The sequence below is a fragment of the Heptranchias perlo genome, chromosome 5 (assembly GCF_035084215.1).
Source record: "Heptranchias perlo isolate sHepPer1 chromosome 5, sHepPer1.hap1, whole genome shotgun sequence".
Taxonomy (NCBI): Eukaryota; Metazoa; Chordata; class Chondrichthyes; order Hexanchiformes; family Hexanchidae; genus Heptranchias; species Heptranchias perlo.
Window position 1 is genome coordinate 94,533,344 of NC_090329.1, and position 25,180 is coordinate 94,558,523.

Below are 25,180 nucleotides of genomic sequence, written 5' to 3' on the forward strand. Positions count from 1 at the left end.
CATGGAGGAGTACTGATTCATCAGCTGAGGGAGGGCGGTAGGTGGTAATCAGCAGGAGGTTTCCTTGCCCATGTTTGACCTGATGCCATGAGATTTCATGGGGTCCAGAGTCAATGTTGAGGACTCCCAGGGCCACTCCCTGCTGACTATATCACTGTACCGCCACCTCTGGTCGGTCTGTCCTGTTGGTGGGACAGGACATATCCAGGTATGGTGATGGAAGAGTCTGGGACGTTGGCTGAAAGGTGTGATTCTGTGAGTATGGCTGTCAGGCTGTTGCTTGACTAGTCTGGGACAGTCTCCCAATTTTGGCACAAGTCCCCAGATGTTAGTGAGGAGGACTTTGCAGGGTCGACTGGGCTTGGTTTGCCTTTGTCGTGTCCGGTGCCTGGTGGTCCGATGCAGGGTGGTCCGTCCGGTTTTATTCTTATGACTTTTTAGCGAGATTTTACAACTGAGTTGCTTGCTAGGCCATTTCAGAAGACAATTAAGAATCAACCACATTGCTGTGGGTCTGGAGTCACATAAAGGCCAGACTGGGTAAGGACGGCAGGTTTCCTTCCCTGAAGCGCATTAGTGAACCAGATGGGTTTTTACGACAATCCGGTAGTTTCATGGCTGATACTAGTATTTTAATTCCAGATTTTATTTAATTAATTGAATTTAAATTCCCCAGCTGCCTTAACAGGATTTGAACTCATGACTCCGGATTATTAGTCCAGGCCTCTGGATTACTAGTCCAGTAACAATAAATAAATGTAATCATTTACATAAATATTTAGTGATACTACTTCAGTACAAAAAAGGCAGAAAATGTAAAAAAGTAAACTTAATATTTATTTATACCTCATCAATATTAAAAAGGTCTGCTGACCAGCAGAGGTGGGATGTTGCAGCGATTAATAACCCGATGCCAACCACTCAGAGGTTGATGGGGATGAGGAGCCACAGTTGGCCCGTGGCTTAGTATGGGCCATGGGAATGGAAGGGATGGAGGCAGATTGTGGCAGTTAGGTGGAACACCATGCGGGGGACAGGCAGAAGGGGGACCTGACTAAGAGCCCTGTTACTCGCAATAAAAGTGTGTTGGGCAGAGGGAGGAGCAGCAGCGCCGAAACAGTAAAGCAAGGAGAGAGGAAAATCTAAAAGAAAGAACAAATAAGAAATAACTAAACAGAACAGGGCTTGAATAAGAAGCGGTAATGGAGGTCAGAAAATGAGCGCCAGAAAGCAAAGGGACCAGAGGTGAGAACCAAATCGGGCTTAAGGTCTGATCTGACAGAAGGGTGAAATTTCAACATCTTACAAATATGTAAGATTACTTGATAAATGATCTCAACATCAACATTTTGGTGCTTACCTCACTTTAAGGTATAGGGAGTTACAGATTTTGTATTTCTTTCTGTATTGTATTGATGCAGTACCTGATTTCTTCAGTTCAATTCTATTAATATCCATGTAATGAATCCAGCATAAGCACCATTAACTTGTCAGGTTGGTATTAATGAATTACTGCATTAATTTGATGAAAATTAGCATCTGCATTTCCCACGCCAGATATAATGCAAAGATCAGCACTTTATTTTTGCCAGTAGTTCCTCTTAGATCAACAGAATGATGTGCACGGATACTATGGTGATATTTTCACCAGCATGAAATGTTAACATAAGACTCTGAAATCAACACTGCTGCCTAGAACAAATATGGTATAATATTTTTATACTGCATCTACTAATTTGTTGCACTTTAATTGATATTTTCTGCTTGTACAGTCCTAAAAGAATCCTAGACCGCAGGCTAGAAAATATTGTCCAGTTAATGGCATTGTTTAAATAAAGATTCGAATGAACAGGAAACTTTTTGGATGGAAATTTTAAAAGAAAATACTGCTAGAATGAGGAAACAGTTATTGAGCAAGAAAGTTGGGAGCGATGAAAGGTGTAACAGTTGTAGAAAAATGAGCATCACAGGATTTAGGAAAAGGATTGGAATTAGATATGCATTTTTTAAAAAAACCACAATTTCTGGGTTTTAATTTGTAATGTGCTAAATTGGAGACCTGTGTGCTCTTCAGCTGTTTGGTTAATTATTTCACCAGAAGCAGTGTTATGCAGTAAGTAGAGTTGTTTAATTATTCAGCACTGACATTAATACTGAAGAGAAGGTCACCCTTATTTTTAATAGAATTTGTTGTTCTAAAGCTCATGCAAGCCAGGTGTTCCTGATTTGTGAAGTCTTTGCCCAGGTGCATTCACCCTGTGGGTGTAATCAAGGGATTCCTGCCAAGTTGAGCTACTTTCCATAAAAAAAATTAGCATTACATTTTCAATAGAAGCAATTGTTAACTCGGCTATGTGGGCAACTAGATTGAGAATTACCGTGTATGCTGGTGCTATTAACAGAAATATCTGTGGATGGTGCACCTGTTTGTTGTGTGGGGGTAGGGGGGGTCAATTGACAGGGGCCATTAAGGTTTATGCAAGCAGATGTGGTCTTGGAATATTGTCACCTCGAATATATTGAGCACTTAAGATTGTTAGAAATTTATATTTAGATAACAATTGTTTTAATGTGTGAGTTATGATGTATTTATTGTGCTGAAAAGTGGGGATTTCATGCCAGAATGTTGCTTTGAGATTTTTAACTCCTTCCTGTATCTAATTATATATTAAAATTTAATTTTCACTCTTTTCTACAGCCACTCTGCCAGTATGACAGTTCGAAGTACAGACTTCACTGCCACTGACTAAACTGCTCCATTTCGGGCAACCAGTTTCCCTTCTAGGAATCTGGCTTAAAAACTAGCAATTTCAGATATTGGTCAAGACTAGTATTAGAACTTGAAGGCCCATTTATTGGATTCCACCATTTGACCTCATAATCCTCTCCATCACAAAGACTGCCTATTTCCACCTCTGTCAAGTTACCTGCCTACCTCAGCCCATCTGCAGTTGAAACCATCAATCCTGTCTTTGTCACTTCTAGACTCAATAACTCCAATCATTTCCTAGTTGGCCTCCTATTCTCCAATCTCTAAACTTCAGCTCATCCAAAACTCCACCGCCGTACCAAGTCCCGCTCGACCATCACACCCGTCCACACTGACCTACATAGGATCAGGGTCGCCCAATGTTTCAAATTTAAAACTCTGATCCTTGTATTTAAATCCCTCCATGGCCTTGCCCCCTCCTATTCATGGCAACAACATTCAAAATGGCAACAAAAAGCAACATACCAGAGTACTGAGCCACTTTTGGTGGGTTTTGAATTTCACCCCCCCCCCCCCCTACCAGAGTATATTCTGTGCCTTTGCTTACACAGGGAGAACATACATAGGAGTAGAAGTAGGCCATTCAGCCCCTCGAGCCTGTTCCGCTATTCAATTGGATCATGACTGATATGTATCTTAGCTTCATCTACCAGCCTTGGTTCTGTAACCCTGAATACCCTTGCCCAACAAAAATCTATGATTTCTGCAGTGCTTCCTCTAAGTGGTGTTCAACATTGAGGGATTCTGACGAAGTGGTGATCAGCAGGAAATTTTTTTGACCTTGTTTGACCTGAAGTCAAGAGACATTTTGGTGTTCAGAGTCAATGTTGAAGACTCCTTACCTGTCTGTTTTATACTTTTTTTCCCACCTCCGAAGGGTCTACCTTGCTTATGGGACAGGACATACCCAGAATTCTGATGGAGGAGTCTGAAATGTATGTAGGTTTTCTTTCTGTTCAGTGATATTTCAGGCAACTGATTTGCTTTATGGACTTCAACCAATATTTCAACCAATCAAGGAAGTATGACATGCAGTGTAACACATACTATGTACATGTGACACTTTGGCAGTTACATGGGGCCATAGGCTTCTATGGAAGATGGACTGAATGGTCTCCCTTTGTAAGATGTGACAGACTCACGATAGATGCAGCACTTTTAATTATATAGATAAATGTACATATAAAACATTTTTAGAAAACACTGGTTAGGCCTCAGCAGGAGTATTGTGTTCAATTCTGAGTACCACACGTTAGGAAGGATGTCAAGGCCTTAGAGAGGCTGCAGAAGAGATTTACCAGAATGGTACCAGGGATGAGGGACTTCAGTTATGTGGAGAGACTGGAGAAGCTGGGTTTGTTCTCCTTAGAGCAAAGAAGGTTAAGAGGAGGTTTGATAGAGGTGTTCAAAATAGTGAGCAATTTTGACAGTAAATAAGGAGAAACTATTTCCAATGGCAGAAGGGTTGGTAACCAGAGGACTCAGATTTAAGGTGATTGGCACAAGAACCAGAGACAACATGAGGAAGCATTTTTTTAAGCAGAAAGTTGTTATGGCCTGGAATGCACTGCCTGAGAGAGTGGTGGAAGCAGATTCAATAATAACTTTCGAAAGGGAATTGGATAAGTATTGGAAGGGAAAAAATTTACAGGGCTATGGGGAAAGAACAGGTGAGTGGGACGAATTGGATAGCTCTTTGAAAGAGCCAGCACAGGTACGATGGGTCAAACGGCCTCCTTCTGTGCTATAACATACTATGACTGTGATTTGATCTTAAAATAGTTCTTTACATTGAGATGTTAATCTCATTTATTGTAGGAGTCAGTACAGCAGAGCACTTCAGAAACCGACCGCTACTTTGTCCAACCAGGTATGTAAATGTACAGGTGCTGACTGACCTGTTGTTTATTTCCAGCACTTTCTATTTTTATTTCAGACTTCCAGCATTTGCAGCTTTTTCCCCTTAGATTTATTTTGACTAAATATTAACCCTTGCAGTACCTTGGGCGAGTTATCTGATTCAGTTGTGATCAGACTACTGTTGAGACAGATGTGACAATTTGTCCAATACTGGTGCTGGACATTGATGTGATGATGTCAGAATCAGTCTTCATTGTTCAGTTAGCAGCAAAAACTGTTCTTGAGAGCCGTTTTATCAAGATAATCAGAGGCTTTTTGGATATTGCTGAGGTCCAGGAGGCAGAAGCAAAACAGGTAAGAAAAGTATCTTTTAAGGAAAGAGGATATAGAAAACCTAGATTATGAAATTTTTAAAAGCTAAAATAAAAATAGACGAGTGAGTGAATTGGGAAGAAGACCGCCTCACTGGTAATGGGAAGATGAACAGAAATAATGCCTGAAATTTATTTTGAAATTGTTTAGAGTTTTACAGTAATATTACAGCAATAAAACTGACAACTGAGTATGCTTTACTATACTTCATTAAAAATTTAAAGTTGTAAAGTTTTTTTAAAAATAGCTGAGCCAGGCAGCCTGGAGTTTCCTTGGCTATGCAGTAATCTAAACTTATATTTGCAAATAATTGCAAAAAAAAAGCACAATACAGATATGTTGTACTTGGGTAGAGTAGGTCACACCTTTATCTATTTTTATTGAATAGGTATGGTTCCCATGAAGTCATTGGATATGAGTTGGTGGGATTCCAATTTTAGTTTAATGGGCAGCTACTACATCAACAGTGTAAGTATTGATAATACAGATTGCAAAGATGTTAAAATATTTAACTTTTAATTGTGAATGATTAGGTCTGTATCTCACATACCTACCATTAGAAACTGTATTAACAGACTGCAATGTAGAAACATTTTGTATTTCTCACTTTGCTAAATCTACACCATATCAGCTGAAACAGTTTTCCATATGCATCAAATACAAACTTTAGTTTTTGTTTCATGTAAAAATGTGTTAAATTAAGATGCTTCATGACTAACATTTTTCACATACCACTAAGATAAGTGTGATTCAGCTAATTTTCAAGGCTATCTTGTATACATCTGTAAGACCCACAATTAACCCTGCCACATCCAGTTGTGAATGCTGGTGGACAATTAAGCAACTAATGGGGGGGGGGGGGGGGAGGAGGAGGAGGAGGCTCCATGAACATCCCCATCCTCAACAATGGCAGAGCCCAGCATGAGTGCAAAAAATGCGGCTGAAGCATTTGTAACCATTTTAAGCCAGAAATGTTGAGCGGATGATCCTTCTCGGCCTCCTCCTGAGGTCCCCACCATCACAGATGCCAGTCTTCAGCCAATTCAAATCACTCCATGTTACATCAAGAAACGGCTGTGTGCACTGTATACAGTAAAGGCTTAAGGCCCCGATAACATCCCAGCTGCAATGTTTAACTAGTCACGCCCCTAGCTAAGCTGTTCCAGTACAGCTACCACACTGGCATCTACCTGACAATGTGGAAAATTTCCGAGATATGTCCTGTTCACAAAAATCAGGACAAATCCAACCCTATCAGCCTACTCTCAATTATCGGCAAAGTGATGGAAGGAGTCGCCGATTGTGCAATCAAGCAGCACATGCTCACCCTTAACCTGCTCACCGATTCTCGGTTAGGGTCCACTTTATTACAGCCTTAGTCCAACATGGACACGAGCTGAATTCCAGAGTTGAGGTGAGAGTGGCATGTCGGCAGCATTCAACTAAGTGTGGCATTAAAAAGCTCTAGTAAAACTGAAGTCAATGGGGGTCAAGGAAAAATTGTCCAGTGGTTGGAGTCATACGTGGCAGAAAGGGAGACAGTTGGAGGTATTACAGGCCAATCATCTCAGCCCCAGGACATCGCTGCAGGAGTTCCTCAGGGCAGTGACCTAAGCTCGACTTTCTTCAGCTGCTTCATCAATAACCTTCTCTCCATCTTTCAGTAGCAAGTACTGCTCAGTTACTTAATAAAAAATCAGCATCTTATCGACTACTAATAATAGAACCAGGAGTAGGCCTTACGGCTCCACGAGCTTCCTCCGTCATTCAATCAGATCATGGCTGATCTTCTACCTCAACTCCACTTTCCCACCCCTATCCCCATATCCCTTAATTCCCACAGTGTCCAAAAATCTATCAATCTCGGTTTTGAATATATTCAACAACTGAGCATCCACAGCCCTCTGGATAGAGAATTCCAAACATCCACAACCATCTGAGTGAGGAAAGTTTTCCTCATCTCTCCTAAATGGCCGACCCCTTATCCTGATACTATGACTCCCTAGTTCTAGGCTCTCCTGCCAGGGGAGACAGCCTCTCGGCATCTACCCTGTCAAGCCCTCTAAGAATTTTATACATTTCAATGAAATCACCTCTTATTCTTCTAAACTCCAGAGAATAGAGGCCCATTTTACTCTATCTCTCCTCAAAGGACAATCCTCTCATCCCAGGAATCAATCTGGTGAACCTTCATTGCACTGCCTCTAAGGCAAGTATAAATCTTCCTTAGATAAGGAGACCAAAAGTGTACTCCGAACTCAAGGTATGGTCTCACCAAAGCCCTATATAATTGCAGCAAGACTTCCTTACTCCAACCCCCATGCAATAAAAGCTAACATACCATTGGCTTTCCTAATTGCTTGCTGTACCTGCATGTTAACGTTCTGTGATTTGTGTATAGGGACGCTCAAATCTCTCTAAATACCAACATTTACTAGTCTCCCCTTTTAAAAATGTTCTGCTTTTCTCTTCTTCCTACCAAAGAGGATAATTTCACATTTCCCCACATTGGGCAAAGAGGGAGCAGATGGTGTGCAATCACTTCACCTATCTATGTTCGTTTGTAGCCTCTTTGCATCCTCCTCGCAACTTGCTTTCCCACCTAGCTTTGTATTGTCAGCAAACTTGGTTACATGATACTCGGTCCCCTCATCTAAGTCAGTGATGTAGATTGTAAATAGCTGAGGCCCAAGCACTGATCCTTGCGGCACCCCACTAGTTACAACCTGCCAACCTGAAAATGTTGCACAAATCGTTGAAGGTGGCAGAGCAGGTTGAGAAAGCGGTTTAAAAAAGCATATGGGGTCCTGGGCTTTATAAATAGAGGCAGAGTACAAAAGCAAGGAGGTTATGATGAACTTTATAAAACACTGGTTCGTGCCACAACTGGAGTATTGTGTCCAGTTCTGGGCACCGCACTTGAGGAAGGATGTGAAGGCCTTAGAGAGGGTGCACAGGAGATTTACTAAAATGATTTCAGGAATGAGGGACTTAAATTACGTGGATAGACTGGAGAAGCTGGGATTGTTCTCCTTGGAACAGAGAAGGTTGCAAGGAGATTTGATAGAGGTATTCAAATCATGAAGGGTCTAGGCAGGGTAGTTGGAGAGAAACTGTTCCCATTGGCGGAAGGGTCAAGAACCAGAGAGCATAGATTTAAGATGATTGGGAAAAGAACCAAAGATGACATAAGAAAAAACCTTTTTACACAGCGAGCGGTTGAGATCTGGAATGCACTGCCCGAGGGAGTGGTGGAGGTAGATTCAATCATGACCTTCAAAAGGGAACTGGATAAGTACTTGAAACAAAAAAATGTGTAGTGCTACGGGGATAGGGCTGGGGGAGTGGGACTAGCTGGATTGCTCATGCATATAGAGCTGGCGCAGACTCGATGGGCCAGATGGTCTCCTTCCGTGCTGTAACCTTTCAATGATTCTATGCACAGTTAGGCTGTTAACTAAATCTGGCTCATTATTATTAAATCTAATATGGCCTGCCCCCTTTTTGGTTCTAGGACATATTGTTGCAGAAAGCTGTCCTGAACATTCAAGAAATTTGCTACCTTTGTGACCATGAGCTCGCCTGCTTATCCCAATCTATATGAAACTTAAAATCCCCCATTTTAAACTGCTCTGCTTTGCTACATGCTTGTCTAATCTCTGCATTTATACACTCTGCCACATCACAGCTGCTGCCAGAGGGCCTATACACAACTCTATTACTGTCTTAAATCCTTTTCTGTTTCTTAATTCTACCCATTAAGTCTCCACTGCCTGCTTACCTCTCATTATATCCTCTCTTATCATTGAAGTAATTTCATCCTTAATCACTAAGGCTACTCCTTCCCCTCTACCAGTTTCTCTATCCTTCCTGTAGACCTTATAACCTGGTGTATTCAGATCCCAGTCCTGACCATCTTGCAGCCATGTCTCAGTAATGGCTACCATGCCGTACCCTCTAAATTGAATTTGCAGTTCATTGAATTTGTTCCGTATACTCCATGCGTTTACATAGAAACATAGAAAATTGGAGCAAGAGTTGGCCATTCGGCCCTTTGGGCCTGCTCCGCCATTCAAAATGATCATGGCTGATCGTCTAACTCAGTACCCTGTTCCCGCTTTTTTTCCATATCCCTTGATCCCTTTAGCATTAAGAAATATATCTCTCTCCTTCTTGAATACATCTAATGACTTGGCCTCCACTGCCTTCTGTGGTAGAGAATTCCACAGGCTCACCACCCTGAGTGAAGAAATTTCTCATCTCTGTTCTAAATGGCATACCCCCAATCCTGAGATTGTGACCCCTGGTTCTGGACTCCCCAGCCATCGGGAACATCCTCCCTGCATCTAGTCTCTAGTCCTGGTAAAATTTTATGTTTTGATGAGATCACCTCTCATTCTTCTAAACTCCAGTGAATATAGGCCTAGTCGACCCAATCTCTCCTCATACGTCAGTCCTGCCATCCCAAGAATCAGTCTGGTAAACCTTCGTTGCACTCCCTCCATGGCAAGGACATCCTTCCTCTGATAACGAGACCAAAACTGCACACAATACTCCAGATGTGGTCTCACCAAGGCCCTGTATAACTACAGTAAGACATCCCCACTCCTGTACTCAAATCCTCTTGCAATGAAGGCCAACATACCATTCGCCTTTCTAACTGCTTGCTGCACCTGAGTGCTCGCTTTCAGCGACTGATGTACAAGGACACCCAGGTCTCGTTGCACCTCCCCTTTTTCCAATCTATCACCATTCAGATAATCTGCCTTTCTGTTTTTACAACCAAAGTGGATAACCTCACATTTATCCACGTTATACTGCATCTGCCATGTTCTTGCCCACTCACCCAACTTGTGTACATCACATTGGAGCCTCTTTGCATCCTCCTCACAGCTCACATTCCACTGCAGCTTTGTGTCGTCTGCAAACTTGGAAATGTTACATTTAGTTTCCTCGTCCAAATCATTGATATATATTGTGAATAGCTGGGGCCCAAGCACTGATCCCTGCGGTACCCCACTAGTTACTACCTGCCACCCGGAAAAAGAGCCATTTATTCCTACTCTCTGTTTCCTGTCTGTCAACCAATTCTCAATCCATGCCAGTATATTCTCCCCAGTCCCATGTGCTTTAATTTTGCACACTAACCTCTTGTGTGGGACCTTATCAAAAGCCTTCTGAAAATCCAAGTACACCACATCCACTGGTTCTCCCCTATTCTACTCGTAACATCCTCAAAAAAAAAAACTCCAGTAGATTTATTAAGCATGACTTCCCTTTCATAAACCCATGCTGACTTTGTCCAATTCCGTTAATGCCTTCCAAGTGTTCTGTTATCACATCTTTTATAATGGACTCTAGCATTTTCCCCACTACTGATGTTAGGCTAACTGGTCTGTAATTCCCTGTTTTTTGTCTCCCTCCTTTTTTAAATAGTGGGGTTACATTTGCCACCCACCAATCTGTAGGAACTGTTCCAGAGTCTATAGAATTTTGGAAGATGATTACCAATGCATCCACTATTTCCAGGGCCACTTCCTTTAGTACTCTGGGATGTAGATTGTCAGGCCCTGGGGATTTAATTGTTTGTTTCAGCAGCGCTGATTTGGGCCACACACCCTAACCTGTCCTTCTGCTCTAATGCTTTTCTCTCACATTTCTTATTTCTTCTGATTTAATTACTTAATATCTTTTTAGTCTTCCCTTTACCTGTGGTGCCTAAAGCATAATTTCTGACTATTACTCTACCCTCTTCCTTTTTGTTTGTTTTAGAATTATTATTTATATTACCTTTTCCACCTGTGCCTCTTCCCCGCCGCCTCCCCCAACCCCCCCCTGCTCTCCCTTCCTGCCTCCCCCAACGCCCCCTGCTCTCCCTTCCCACTTTCTCTCCCCTGCCCCCCCCCCCAATTTTGAAGCTTAAAAATAAGCTCATAGAGTACAAGAGTAAAGAAACAATGATGATGAAGTTATTCAAAACATTGGTTAGACCACAGTTGGAGTACTGTGTACAGTTTTGGATGCCCCATTAGAGAAATGACATTAAAGCCATAGCGAGTGTACAATGTAGATCCAGGATGATACTAAGATAAGAAATAATAGTTAAGATGTAAGACTTGAGATACTGGAACTATTTCTACTGGCGTACAGAAGGCTAAGAGAAGAATTATGAATAGTTTTGAAAGAGAGAATAGGGAGAAATGACTTACTTTGGTTGGGCTGACAATAATGAGAGATAATTAATTTTAAATTAATCACTAAGATAGTGAGGAGAGTGGTGAGGGGAGGGTTGTTGGATCATGGAATACTTTTTCACAGGAAATGGTTGAGGCAGAGACCATTGCATCTTTTAAGGCAAAATTGTATAAATATTTATTGTATTGTATAATTGGAGATGGATATACGGCTATGGGAAGAGAGCAAGCTGTGGATTAGTTTTGGATTTCTGTAGAAAAGCTGGTGCAGACACAAGCCAATTGGCTTCTTTCTGTGCTGTAAACTTCCATGGTTCCTTGGAGTGATGACATTCAATGGAACAGGATGCGATGCTCAAGGGAGGAGAAGGTGCCAGAACAGTAATGGGAGAGACCAAGGTGTGACCATCATCACCGTTGTAACGATTTGGGCAGGAAATGGTGCTGGAAAGTATAGCCAGTTTCGTGAACCAAGTTTCAGGAAAAGCCAGGATTTCAATACAATCATCCACAATAAGGCCTTAGATGGCAAGAGTCTTGTTTGCAAGTGAATGGACATTTTGGAGGTAATTGCGGAAAGGCGTGGTGATTGTTGATCCGCCGGCAGTGTTCAAGTGGGCATTGGTGGGCAGGGTGAGTGGGATGGAAAGGAAGTCCCTGACTCCAGTGGGCACACTGGTCAAGAAGGCTAGCATGTGAGGAGAATGGGGAATTTGGTAATGAGCTCGTAAGGTGACATGTGCCTCCAATGAGCCCTTCAGAAAATGCAGAGAAAAAGAAAGACTTGTATTTATATAGCACCTTTCATGACCTCTGGACGTCCCAAAGTGCTTTACAACCAATGAAGTACTTTTGAAGTGTAATCACTGTTGTAATGTAGGAAATGCGGCAAACAAATTGTTCGCTGATGACTGCAGAGTGTTCAGTTCCATTCGCAACCCCTCAGATAATGAAGCAGTCCGAGCCCGCATGCAGCAAGACCTGGACAACATCCAGGCTTGGGCTCATAAGTGGCAAGTAACATTCGCGCCAGATAAGTGCCAGGCAGTGACCATCTCCAACAAGAGAGAGTCTAACCACCTCCCCTTGACATTCAACGGCATTACCATCGCCGAATCTCCCACCATCAACATCCTGGGGGTCACCATTGACCAGAAACTTAACTGGACCAGCCATATAAATACTGTGGCTACGAGAGCAGGTCAGAGGCTGGGTATTCTGCGGCGAGTGACTCACCTCCTGACTCCCCAAAGCCTTTCCACCATCTACAAGGCACAAGTCAGGAGTGTGATGGAATACTCTCCACTTGCCTGGATGAGTGCAGCTCCAACAACACTCAAGAAGCTCGACACCATCCAAGATAAAGCAGCCCGCTTGATTGGCACCCCATCCACCACCCTAAACATTCACTCCCTTCACCACCGGCGCACTGTGGCTGCAGTGTGTACCAGCCACAGGATGCACTGCAGCAACTCGCCAAGGCTTCTTCGACAGCATCTCCCAAACCCGCGACCTCTACCACCTAGAAGGACAAGAGCAGCAGGCACATGGGAACAACACCACCTGCATGTTCCCCTCCAAGTCACACACCATCCCGACTTGGAAATATATCGCCGTTCCTTCATTGTCGCTGGGTCAAAATCCTGGAACTCCCTTCCTAACAGCACTGTGGGAGAACCGTCACCACACGGACTGCAGCGGTTCAAGAAGGCGGCTCACCACCACCTTCTCGAGGGCAATTAGGGATGGGCAATAAATGCCGGCCTTCCCGTGAACGAATAAAAATTTTTTTAAAAAGGTGAGGTCAAAGTAAGGCCCTGAAGGCAGCGGAGAAATGGAATTTAGCCCGGAGAAAGTAGTTTTCTGCCCAGGTCCCAGAACAGCATAAGAACAAAGGAATAGGAGTAGGCCATATGACCCCTCGAGCCTGCTCTGCCATTCATTGAGATAATGGCTGATCATCGACCTCTACTCCACTTTCCTGCCCGATCCTCATATCCCTTGATTCCCTTCACCCAGCAGAGTAAAGATCAGAAACAGGAGTGCATTGGATTACATTGCAGAAGTCCAACAGGTGGAGGATGATGTGGAGATGCCGGTGATGGACTGGGGTTGACAATTGTAAACAATTTTACAACACCAAGTTATAGTCCAGCAATTTTATTTTAAATTTTATTTTAAAATAAAATTGCTGGACTATAACTTGGTGTTGTAAAATTGTTTACAAAGGTGGAGGATGGACATTCTAGGCTGGAGCCAGTTACATTAAACTTGAATCTGAGTGGTAGAGCAGAATTGCAGCAACCAAGGCATACAACGCAGTCCAGTAGAGAAGTGTAGTGCTGTTAGCGAAGAGTCCAAGAAATCCAATGTGAGCAGAGTCTCGGCTGCTGAAAGAAACACAGAGCAAACATGGTCAGGGGAGAGGAATGGTATAAATAGCTTTAATGTCGGTTGAGCTAAAATATACCTACTATAAGGAGTAGGGGATCTTAAGCAATGGGGAGGAGGAGACTGAGGGGAGGGGAAGAGCAGCGGATGGCCACAGATGGAGTTGCAAATAAGAACTCAGTCGTGAGCAGCCAACTTGGGAGCCACCCAAGCATTCCTTCTCTTAGTGGTGGGGAGAAAGAGTTAAAATGTTTTGGTAATTATTACAGTAGCTTATTGGTACAACTCCAATATGTTGTATCAATATCAATCTGTACCAGTGTGCTGACCTTGTATTGAATTCATCTCTACAGTCTCCACAGGTTCTCGATCAGAGCTGGACTATCGGGGAAAATATTTTCCCACAGAGACGTATTAAAGAGACAGAGGCCTTGATATTTATGAGGAGGCGGGGAGGGAGCGGGTGCGACTTTCAGCAGCCGGGAAACCCGGAAATACGAGAATGGCAGACATAGTGTGAATTTAATGGCGTTTGAATTTTTTTCCTCCGTTTCCCACCCATGCAGCTGGCCACATTGAAGGCTTGGCTGGCTGCTGGGCAGGAAGGCCTGCTGTAGAATGCCGCAGCCAGGGACCAGATAGGAGGAAGAGAGAGATTGGGGGGGCGGGGGGGGGGCACGGGCGGGGCGGGCGGTGGCGGGGCGGGCGGGAGGATGCTTGATCGCAGGTGGTGGAGACACGGATCACGTGGGTGGGGAGGGTTTGCCGATCGCATGGAGGGAAGTCGATTGTAGCAGGTTAGCTTGGGGTGGGGGTGGGGGTGGGGGTGGGGGGGGTGGTTGCCGGGGAGGAAGCCCTCCTGGTCCACAAGCAGTGTTGGAAAAGCACACATCTGCTGGATCCGGCCGTTCTCATCTCCCTTTAGCAGCCGGGTTTCCCGAGCCCTGGGAAACCTGGCCTGCAGCCGTTAAATTCAAATAAATTCTAAAATCTGAGACGTGCAGCCTCATTAAAATATTCTAATTACCGACCCACCTCTTGAGCGGAATACTCGCCAGCCCCACAACCTGCCCAGGTTGAACCGGAAGTATGTGCGTTCGTGGTGGGCTGGGGTCGGGTTTCCCATTTTTAAGAATTTAACCGCCCGTCCTGGGAGTTAAAATTCCCTCCTCCCCCAGTCACTCAGTCATCTGTTACCAGAGGCATAGGATCAGGTCTAATGCTTGTCTGCTTCCTTGACAGTGGTGTGAGGTGCAGGGAAATAAAATAAAGAAAAATAAATTGGTGATGGATCTTTGCTGCTTAAAAAAAAATTTAAATGTAGCTATATATTTTCATAGGGTTAATATGTGAATTGGAATGAAATCCTTTGGGTGGTGTAATTACTATGGTTGGCATAGAGTTTCAGCAGTGCAATGAAATATCTTTTATTAGGTGTTCAATATACAGCTTGTTTCTAGCTATATTTTGCTGAGAAGGTTTTCTTCAGAATGAGCCAATGAATTGCAGTCTATCAAAATTTATGAAGTATGATTAAAAGGATGATTTGAATGAGAAGGGAAGGGAATAGCCCTGAGGCAATGAATGCCAACTGTAAGAAGACTAATAGTGGAAGGCTGTGCTCTGATAACAGGTAAAGAATGACAGAAAATTTGACTTGCAAGTTTATGCAAATTAGTATCTGCTTTTGAAGGTCAAATGTTTGGTGTTGATGTAATGAGGCACAGACATGATCTGTATTTTTTTTTCAAAAAACATCTTGTTTTTTTTCTCAGACTTCAAACTTAATTGTTTCAGTATGGAAATTTTACATTTTTGGAACTCAATGTCATTTACATTATTTGCATTATATAAATAAGAAATGCAAAACATTCTGTGTAGAACTTGGCATCTGCTGTTCTTGAACATTGTTCCTTTTGTCTAATATAGACAATTATACATCTATACTATTGCACAATCCAGGACCTGTCTTGAAAGTAGTTCTGTTGAGTTCTGACTGCTTTTATGGTAGTGATAGGAACAAGCTGTGTAAATGTCCAGGTGATAGTTACCTTTATTACACAACCACAGAATTTTATATAGAGTCAATTAAGCAATTTTTTTTCTCAAGTATATTTCGAAAATGGTAATTGCTTCATTTTATTTAATCTGTGCCAAGAAAAGCTTGCATAACATAAAACATGAAGGTTTAGAAGATAATATTTAATTTAGTAACTGTACAATGAAGAAAAGCCATATTCTGTTAGCATATTCATGTACTTTTTTTTAAAGACCATAACCTTTCCAAGAAACTAAATGAAATTTGTTCAGATCTTGCTTGACACTGGATTTTATTTTATATGCTAGAGCTAAAAAAAATTGTGATGGTACAAAATTATATTACACCACATGGAGTGGCACAAATGCCATGTAATGCACAATATGTAAAGCTATTATATGGTACTACAATTGGTACTTGTGATAGCTAACAATTTCCTAACTTTTCTAATTAAGGAATGATCAACGACCTGACAGATTGTGTGACCTTGATTCACCTTAATTCAGGACTTTGCATCTACACTTTGACTAAAGCTCCCCTTAAGATTTTAGTTATATACTTTGTCAAACCCCCGCCCTCCCCACACCTCCCCGTTTCGGCATACATACTTTATGGACAGTACCTTATGTAACTAATAAAAGATGTATCTATACTAAAATGGATAAATATCCTTTATTACTTATCAGATGTCTTGTGTTGTTAATAGTGTACAGAATTTTACCATTAGATTACTATTCTGATTTTAATTAATTCTTTCAATGTAACGAAATTTAAAAATATATTTCAATCTCTCCCATGGCATTCGTCGTGATGACTCAGCAGAGAAACATGGTCCAAGCCCCCTCACCCCGTTCTGAGTTACCTAACTGCTCCAGTTTCCCCTCTGAACCCTGCTCCTGCCATTGGCCTCCTGTGACACTCACTGGTGCCAACTGCTAGGTGTTTAGTCAACTATCAGTGTGGAGCAGGGCAGGATGGTAATGGTGATGGCACGAGCATGAGGGGAGACTGAGGTGGGGGTGGTGATTGGGAGGAGAGGTGGCTAGCAGTTTTTTGAGGGATGTATTGAACAGTCGAGGCCATCAGCTTTCATCCTGCCTAAACGCCAAACCCATTCCCTAGTTTGCATGCCGGTGTGGATGCCCACGTCACTAATGGCGCATCTAGAATGTCTACATGCTAAAAAGTGAAGAGAATTTGGTCGAGTGCCTAGATTGGGAAAGTGCCATGTGTTTCTCCCCCTCCCCCCACCCAGGAAAGAATAATCTGTTGCTCCCTCCGCCCCTTTAGGTTGAAGCTTTTAGACTTAAAGCAAAATTCTTCACCTTTGGGGGTCTGTACCATGATGCCTATCTGGACTTCCAGGTGGGCCTCACAGCCACTAGTGTCAGGCAGGTATACCTTGTCTGACCAGGTATCCCACCACCAACGACGTTACATCAGGTCCTGCGAAGGGCCCAGGACACAGTGATGTCGGGGACATAGCGTAACATTTTGAGTCAGGACATGCACGAGTGAAGTTAGGAAACACTTCTACATGCAAAGGGTGGTAGAAGTTTGGAACGCTCTTCTGCAAACGGCAGTTGATGCTAACTCAATTGTGAATTTTAAATCTGAGATTAGTAGATTTCTGTGAACCAAGGGTATTAAGGTTATATGGGGCTAAGGCGAGTATATGGAGTTAGGTCACAGATCAACCATGATCTCATTGAATGGCGGAACAGGCTCGAGGGGCTAAATGCCACTGCCACTTGTTGCCTCCTGTTATGCGCCACCTTCTGTAAGTGGGACGTGTATCTGAGTGATGTGCCTGTCATGGTTGAATAGCGGCCATTGTGTGTGGCCTGTGAGTTGTGGTTGCGCGGCTTGTAACAGTGGTAATGTGTAAGGGTGAGGGGAAGCATCTAATTGGAAGAGTTGAGTACTGATGTAAAGAGTTTGTTGGTATGTGGGTGATGGGGGGGTATAGTGCGTGGAGCAGTGGATGCAGCTAGTGGTGCAGTTGATAGGAGATGCCACTTGACAGTTGACCTCACTCACCTTGACCACTCATGTCAAAGCAATGAACTTCTTCCTGCACTGCGTCCATGTTTGTGGTGCTATGCGCCTGGCATTGACTACGTCCCCTATGCCTCCCAATGCCTTTTGAGCATATGTCTGGAGGGCCTCTTGCTTCCCCCTCCCCCCCCCCCCCCCCTCCCCCCCCCCCCCCCCCCCCCCCCCGAAACTGCGGATATGGATACCCCCCTTGCACCAAGGCCTCTAGTGCATCAGCAGAGAACCTTGCTGCACGCACTCTCGCAGGCTTGGTACAAACTCAGATTGGCAGATTGGTGAGGTCTGGCGATGCAAATTGGAGGATGTGGGATTTAGTAGTACGCAACCTTTATTCAATGTTTTAACATAACTCAACAGTTTGTAAATATCGGGATAGAACCTGCATCTGTGTTTTACGTGTGCAATGTCTGATCTCTGTTCAGACTCCATGCAAACAGCAGACTGTTATTTTTAGCAAATAACAGGTACCGGCTACCTTCAAGAGATTTTGGCAGGCTGTCATATGGACATCCTGCCTTTAAGAGATTGGGGCTCTCCCTGCTGGTGAAAAGTGCAAATGTCCTTGAATCTTCTGATTTGCAACACTGCTCTCAGGTAAGTACTGAGTTGGACGAATGCCTCGTCCTGCCTGAGCAGGAAGCACCGGGCACAGGTTAGTCGCGGACCGCGGTACCCATGCCCGGTTTACGGCCTAATCTAATTTAGCCCCCTATGACCTCTAATTCTAGATTCTCCAGCCAGAAGAAACAGCCTCTCAGAGGGCTAGACAGAGTACATGTTAAGAATTTTATACGTTTCAATAAGATCACCTCTCATTCTTCTAAACCCCAGTGAATATAGGCCCGCTCTACTCAATCTCTCCTCAGGACAACCCTCTCATCCCAGGAATCAATTTAGTGAACCTTCGTTGCACCCCCTCTAAGGCAAGTATATCCTTCCTTACGTAAGAAGACCAAAACTGTACACAGTACTCCGGGTGTGGTCTCACCAGAGCCCTATATAATTGCTGCAAGACCTGCTTACTCTTATACTCCAACCCTCTTGCAACAAAGGCGAATATACCATTTGCCTTCCTAATTGCTTGCTATACCTGCATGTTAACTTTCTATTATTCATGTACAAGGACACCCAAATCCCTCTGACTATCAACATTTCTTAATCTCTCACCTTTTAAAAAATATTCTGCTTTTCTATTCTTCCTACCAAAGTGGATAATTTCACATTTCCTCACATTATACTCCCACTCACTTAATCTGCCTATATCCCTTTGTAGCCTCTTTGCGTCCTCCTCACAGCTTGCTTTCCGACCTAGCTTTGTATCGTCAGCAAACTTGGTTACATTACACTCGGTCCCCTCATCTAAGTCAATGATGTAGATTGTAAATAGCTGAGGCCCAAGCACTGATCTTTGCGGTACCCTACTAGTTATAGCCTGCTAACATGAAAATGACCTGTTTATTCCTACTCTCTGTTTTTTGTCAATTAACCAATCCTTAATCCATGCTAATATATTACCCCAATCCCATGAGCCCTTAATCTTCTGTAACAAACTCTTGTGTGGCACCTTATCGAATGCCTTTTGAAAATCCAAATATACTACATCCACTGGTTCCCCCTTATTTACCCTGCTAGTTACACCCTCAGAAAAACTGTAATGAATTTGTCAAACATGATTTCCCTTTCATAATACCATGTTGACTCTTCCTAATCATATTATGATTTTGTATGTGCCCTGTTACCATGCCCTTAATAGATTGTAGCATTTTCCCCGGTACTGATGTCAGGCTAATTGGCCTGTAGTTCCGTTTTATCTCTTCCTCCTTTCTTGAATAGTGGGGTTACATTTGCTACCTTCCAATCCACGGGGACCGTGCTAGAATCTAGGGAATTCTGGAAGATCAAAACCAATGCATCCACTATCTCTGCAGCCATCTCTTTTAAAACCCTAGGATGTAGGCCAACAGGTCCAGGGGATTTGTCGGCTTTTAGTCCCATTAATTTCTCCAGTACTTTTTATTTACTAATCTTAATTACTTTAAGTTTCTCACTCTCATTAGACCCTTGGTTCCTCACTATTTCTGGTATTTTTTTGTGTCTTCTACTGTGAAGACAGATATAAAATATTTGTTTAACATCTCTGCCATTTCCTTATTCATCATTTATAATTTCTCCTGTCTCTGCCTCTAAGGGACCCACGTTTACTTTTGCTAATCTCTTCCTTTTTACATACTTGTAGAAGTTCTTACAATCTGTTTTTATATTTCTTGCTAATTTATGGAATGCATTCGAGACAGTTTTCTAGAACAATAGGTTAAGGAACCAACTAGGCAACAGAATACTTTAGATCTAGTATTGTGTAATGAGACAGGGTTAATTAGTAATCTTATAGTAAAGGATCCTCTGGGGCAAAGTGCTCATAATATGATAGAATTTCATATTGAGTCTGAGACTGATGTAGATGAGTCTGAAACTAGGGTCTAAAATTTAAACAAAGCTAATTAAATTCTCATTCAATTTTCTCCCTCTTGATCAATTTCTTGGTTATCCTTTCTTGATTTCTAAAACCCTCCCAATCCTCAGGCTTACTATTTTGGCAACATTGTAAGCCTCTTCTTTTAATATAATACTATCCTTAACTTTACTAGTTGGCCACGGTTGGATCACTTTTCCCATGGAGTTTTTATTCCTCAAGGGAATGCAAATTCGTTGAGAATGATAAATTATTTCTTTAAATGTTCACCATTGCTTATCTACCATCATATCTTTAAATCTAATTTCCCAATCTACCTTAGCCAACTCGCCCCTCATACCTACATAATTAGCTTTGTTTAAATTTAAGACCCTAGTTTCGGACTTAACTACATCACTCTGAAACTCAATGTGAAATTCATCATGTTATGATCACTCTGCCCCAGAGGATCCTTAACTATAAGATTACTGATTAACCGTGTCTCATTACACAATACTAGATCTAAAATACCCTGTTGCCTCGTTGGTTCCTCAACCTAGTTATTCGACTCGCCAGGCCACTGGTCCCAGCCCAGTTTAAGTGGAGCCTGTTCCAACGGAACAGCTCCCTCTTTCCCCGGTACTGCTGCCAGTGCCCCATGAATTGAAACCCCTGCTTCCCACACCACTCTTTCAGCCACGCATTTAACCATCTAATCTGTTTGTCCCTATGCCAGTTTACGCGTGGCTCAGGTAGTAATCCACAGATTACTACCTTTTTGAGGTTCTGCTTTTTAATTTGGACCCTAGCTCCTCAAACTCCCTCAGCAGAACCTCATTCCTACGTGGACCATGACAACTGGATCCTCCCCCTTCCCCCTCCAAGTGCTTAAGATGATTAAAGGATTTGATTGAGTAGATAGAGAGAAACTATTTCCCTCAGGTGGGAGAGTCCAGAACATGAGGGCATAACCTTAAAATTAGAGCAAGGACATTCAGGGGTCATGTCAGGAAGCACTTCTTCATACAAAGGGTAGTGGAAATCTGGAACCTTCTTTTCCCCAAAAAGCTGTTAAGGCTAGGTCAATTGAAAATGTCAAAACTGAGATTGATAGATTTGTGTTGGGTAAGGGTTTAAGGAAATGCAGAGCCAAGGTGAGTAGATGGAATTAACATACAGATCAGTCATGATCTAATTGAATGGCAGAACAGGCTTGAGGAGCTGAATGGCCTACACCTGTTCCTCTGTTCCTTCTCTGCTGACAGACACTAAATCCACGAGCAAACCAAATCCCACAATCAAACTTTAGGTTCCTTTTCTTGCAGAACTGCTAAATTCTGGTTTCCCCTTCCAACAACAACAAGAACTAGCATTTATAGAGCGCCTTTAATGTAGTAAAATGTTCCAAGGTGCTTTACAGGAACATTATCAAACAAAATTTTACACTGCGCCACATAAGGAGATATTAGGACAGGGTTCAGAGGTAGGTTTTAAGGAGCGTGTTAAAGGAGAAGAGTGAGCTTGAGAGGCGGAGAGGTTTAGGGAGGGAATTTCAGAGCTTTGGGCCTAGGCAGCTGAAGGCATGGATGCCAGTGGTGAGCGATTAAAATTGGGGATGCGCAAGAGGCCAGAATTGGAGGAGTGAAGAGATCTCAAAGGGTTGTAGGGCTGGAGGAGGTTACAGAGATTGGGGGGGGGAGGTGGCAGTGAGGGCAAGGCTGAGGAGGGATTTGAAAACAAGGATGAGAATATTAAAATTGAGGTTTTCCCAGACCGGAGCCAATGTAGGTCAGCAAGCACAGGGGTGATGGGTGAACGGGACTTGGTGCGAGTTAGGATGCGGGTAGCAGAGTTTTGGATGAGCCCAGGTTTATGAAGGGTGGAAGATGGAAGGCTGACCAGGAGAGCATTGGCATAGTCAATTCTGGAGGGTTTCTGCAGCAGATGAGCTGAGGCAGGGGGCAGAGACGGGTTATGTTACAGAGGTGCAAGTAGGTGGTCTTGGTAATGTAGTGGATATGTGGTTGGAAGCTAATCTCGGGATCAAATAGGACACCAAGGTTGCAAACAGTCTGGTTCAGCCTCAGACAGTGACCAGGGAGAGGGATGGAGTTGGTGGCTAGGGAACAGAGTTTGTGGCGGGGCCCAAAGAACAATGGCTTCAGCCTTCCCAATAATAGTTGGTGGAAACAATTTAGTTGGTGGAAATTTCTGCTCATCCAGTAGTGGATGCCAGACAAGCAGCGTGACAAATCCGGGACAGTGGAGGGGTTGAGGGAGGTGGTTGTGAGGTAAAGCTGGGTGTCGTCAGTGTGCATGTGGAACCTGACATTGTATTTTTGGATGATGTCACCACAGTGATGCCGGATAATAGGACCCCTCCTCAATGCTGCCAAACCCTAGGAACATCCCCCAGTGCACCTATACCCATGACTCCTCTAGTACTTCTGAGTACCAAATATCTACCTCCCACTGGTATATGAATAATATTCCTTTACACCTCTGTCTTTGCAAACTACAGCCCCATCTCTAACCTCCAACAAAGTGGAAGGGTATGAAGTGCATCAGAGAAAAAGCAGAAAAATGGGGGAAATTAACTCAAAAAACTGGATATCTGAAACAAAAACAGAAAATACTTGAAAGGCACAGCAGGTCAGTCAGCAAATTTGGAGAAAACAGACAAGCCAATGTTGTGGGCCAGGACCTTCCTCAGAACTGAAAAATGAAAGATGAGTGAGCAATTTAATAGAATGTGGGGAGAAAAAGCACAGAGGAAGGGTTCGATATTACCCCCACCCCCGACCCATGTTGTCAGTGGGGGGTAAACATTTTAAATTGTAAAACGTGATCCCAACCCACCGCATAGGCGCCTGTTGTGACGAGTTGCATAGTGTGCCTGTGGTCCCGTCTTGGAGAGGTGGGACAATTCATTATAATATTTAAATCAGGCTCCCACAGTACACTCTGGGAGCCTGATTTAAATTTAACAGTTGCCGGCCATCTTTCCCAGGGCTTGGGAAACCTGGCAGTGAAATGGAGACAGGAGCAGATAGCGGCAGAAGGTAAGTGCTTCTTATAGCACTCCTTGTGGGCCAGGAGGAGCAGGAATGCTCCCCTCGGGCCCTCGAGCAAACTTTCTGCCCTTCGCAGCCTCTCCTTGCTGCCGCAATCAGCCATCACCCCCTCCCGGCCCAACCCCTGATCTTTCCTTCCATCCTTCCCAATTGCTGTGCTCTGACCCCACCAACCCCTGATCTTTCCTTCCTGAGTGCCGGCCTCCAACACCCTGCCTGTCAATCTAGCCGGCTGCTGGATGGGAAATGGAATTTTAAAATGATAGAGGTCCTGCCATTAAATTCGGTAGGACCTCCGCGTGCCCGGGATTTCCGGGTTCCCCCCCACCGCAACCAAGCTTCCCTCCCCCTCCTCCTCCTCCTCCTCCTCCTCCTCCTCCTCCTCCTCCTCCTCCCACCAACCAGTAAAATTTCAGGTCCAAAGTATCTGTTAACTAACCTGTAACCTGCTTAAAAGAAAAACAGGAGACTTTGATGGAGAAAAGATTATGTAAAAGTTATCTCAGACAATAGGGAAGTATTAAGAAAATTAAAGAAACAAAGCATGTGTGAATAGCTAAGACAGTGAGAGGCACTGAGATTAAGCTCGATAGCTCTTTTTTGGACGGCACAGACTCGATGGGCCGAATGGCCTCCTCCTGTGCCGTAACTATCTATGATTCATACCCGAGGAAAAAGGCGAGAAATGGAAGAAATTGAAAACAGCCTGACGATCAGGTCTGAAATTAAAATAGAAAATACTGGCAACGCGGTGGGCCTGTCAATCCGAACTAGAGAGAGGAAAAAAACAGGCCAGTGCCAAAGAAAATGGAGGAGACATCAAAGCTCTGAGGTTGTTTGTCAGTATTCGGACCAGAGGGCTGCTGAGTGTCCAGGAAGATGAGATTGCTAGTACACTGACTGGCACTGGGACAACAAATTGCCCCCTCTGGTTAGTGGCCGTTAATCCATAAAAGACAAAATGCTGTCATCAAAAAAGGAGTGGCAAGGGGAACATTGCTTCCATTCTGCATCTTTATAGTCAGGCCATGAAATGTGGCGCGTAGTCTGGGCATTGAAAATAATGTGCCTGCTGTTATTCCTTGGTCTAAGTCTCCCTGTGCAAATTCAATTCCATGCATTGTAAGTGTTATGTTTCATTTGACACGTGTCTGCCCAGTTGCTTAACCAATCTAAATCCTTTTGCCAATCTTGTGCTGCATCATTTGTGTCTATTCCTCGCCCTGTTTCTGTGTTATGCAGTGGTGTAGAATAAATAGAATCCTGTCCATTAATTTAAAGTCACTGATATTCCTTATAAGCAATAAATATTGTTAAATGAAATATTGTTTTTTGGTTGAACTTTTTTTGGTGACTGCATTTTTTTCCTCTTACATAAACTAATCCATAGCTGCTAACAAGGAGGAACAGTTTGTTGTACCAGTGCCAAGGTCTGTGGTCAGAGTGATAATACGTTGTTCAGTCTATAAATGTATGCCATCGGGTAAAAACTGGGAAGTAGCACACAATCTTGCATGTTGCAAGAGGTCCAAGTAATGAAAAATACCAGATCTGGACTGTATATGGAGAGAACAGAAAGCCCCCATCCGGTGGAATAAAAGATGGCCTTTGGTGACAGGTGATTCCTCTTCACTGATAGGGCAGTGTTTGGAAATCTGGTATTATCATTGATGTGTCCCAGGAAATTATGGTACCATGGTTCCACATGACGTCTATTTAACCCATTTCATATGTTAATCTAATAATCCAGTAACCTGCTGTTGACTTTTGAAACAAGAATTGGAAAGCAGTTCAATTCCAGACAACATCTTGTTTAGTCCAGTTTCAGGTCCAAAAATTGTTTCCTTTGTTGGTTGAAACTTGATGTTGCTGCCTTGAAACATAAAACAATTATAAATTGATTATTCAGAGTAGTGGCAATAATCCTAGCAGTTTACGAATCTGATTTTCATTTTCACTGCAGTAAATTAAAGA

General features: G+C 43.2%; 1 protein-coding gene across 7 annotated transcripts in view; it reads left to right on the forward strand.

Annotated features, from left to right (window-relative positions):
- Positions 1-25,180, forward strand: part of ahi1 (Abelson helper integration site 1) — a 344,784-nt gene that overhangs the window by 210,265 nt on the left and 109,339 nt on the right. For 6 of the 7 annotated variants that reach the window (XM_067984827.1, XM_067984826.1, XM_067984830.1 and 3 more), the window contains 2 exons: positions 4,589-4,640; positions 5,391-5,470. The exons of the other annotated variant lie outside the window; for it this stretch is intronic. In XM_067984827.1, coding sequence (XP_067840928.1) covers positions 4,589-4,640; positions 5,391-5,470 — 132 coding nt within the window. The remainder of the gene's footprint in view (positions 1-4,588; positions 4,641-5,390; positions 5,471-25,180) is intronic. 7 annotated transcript variants of the gene reach the window in all.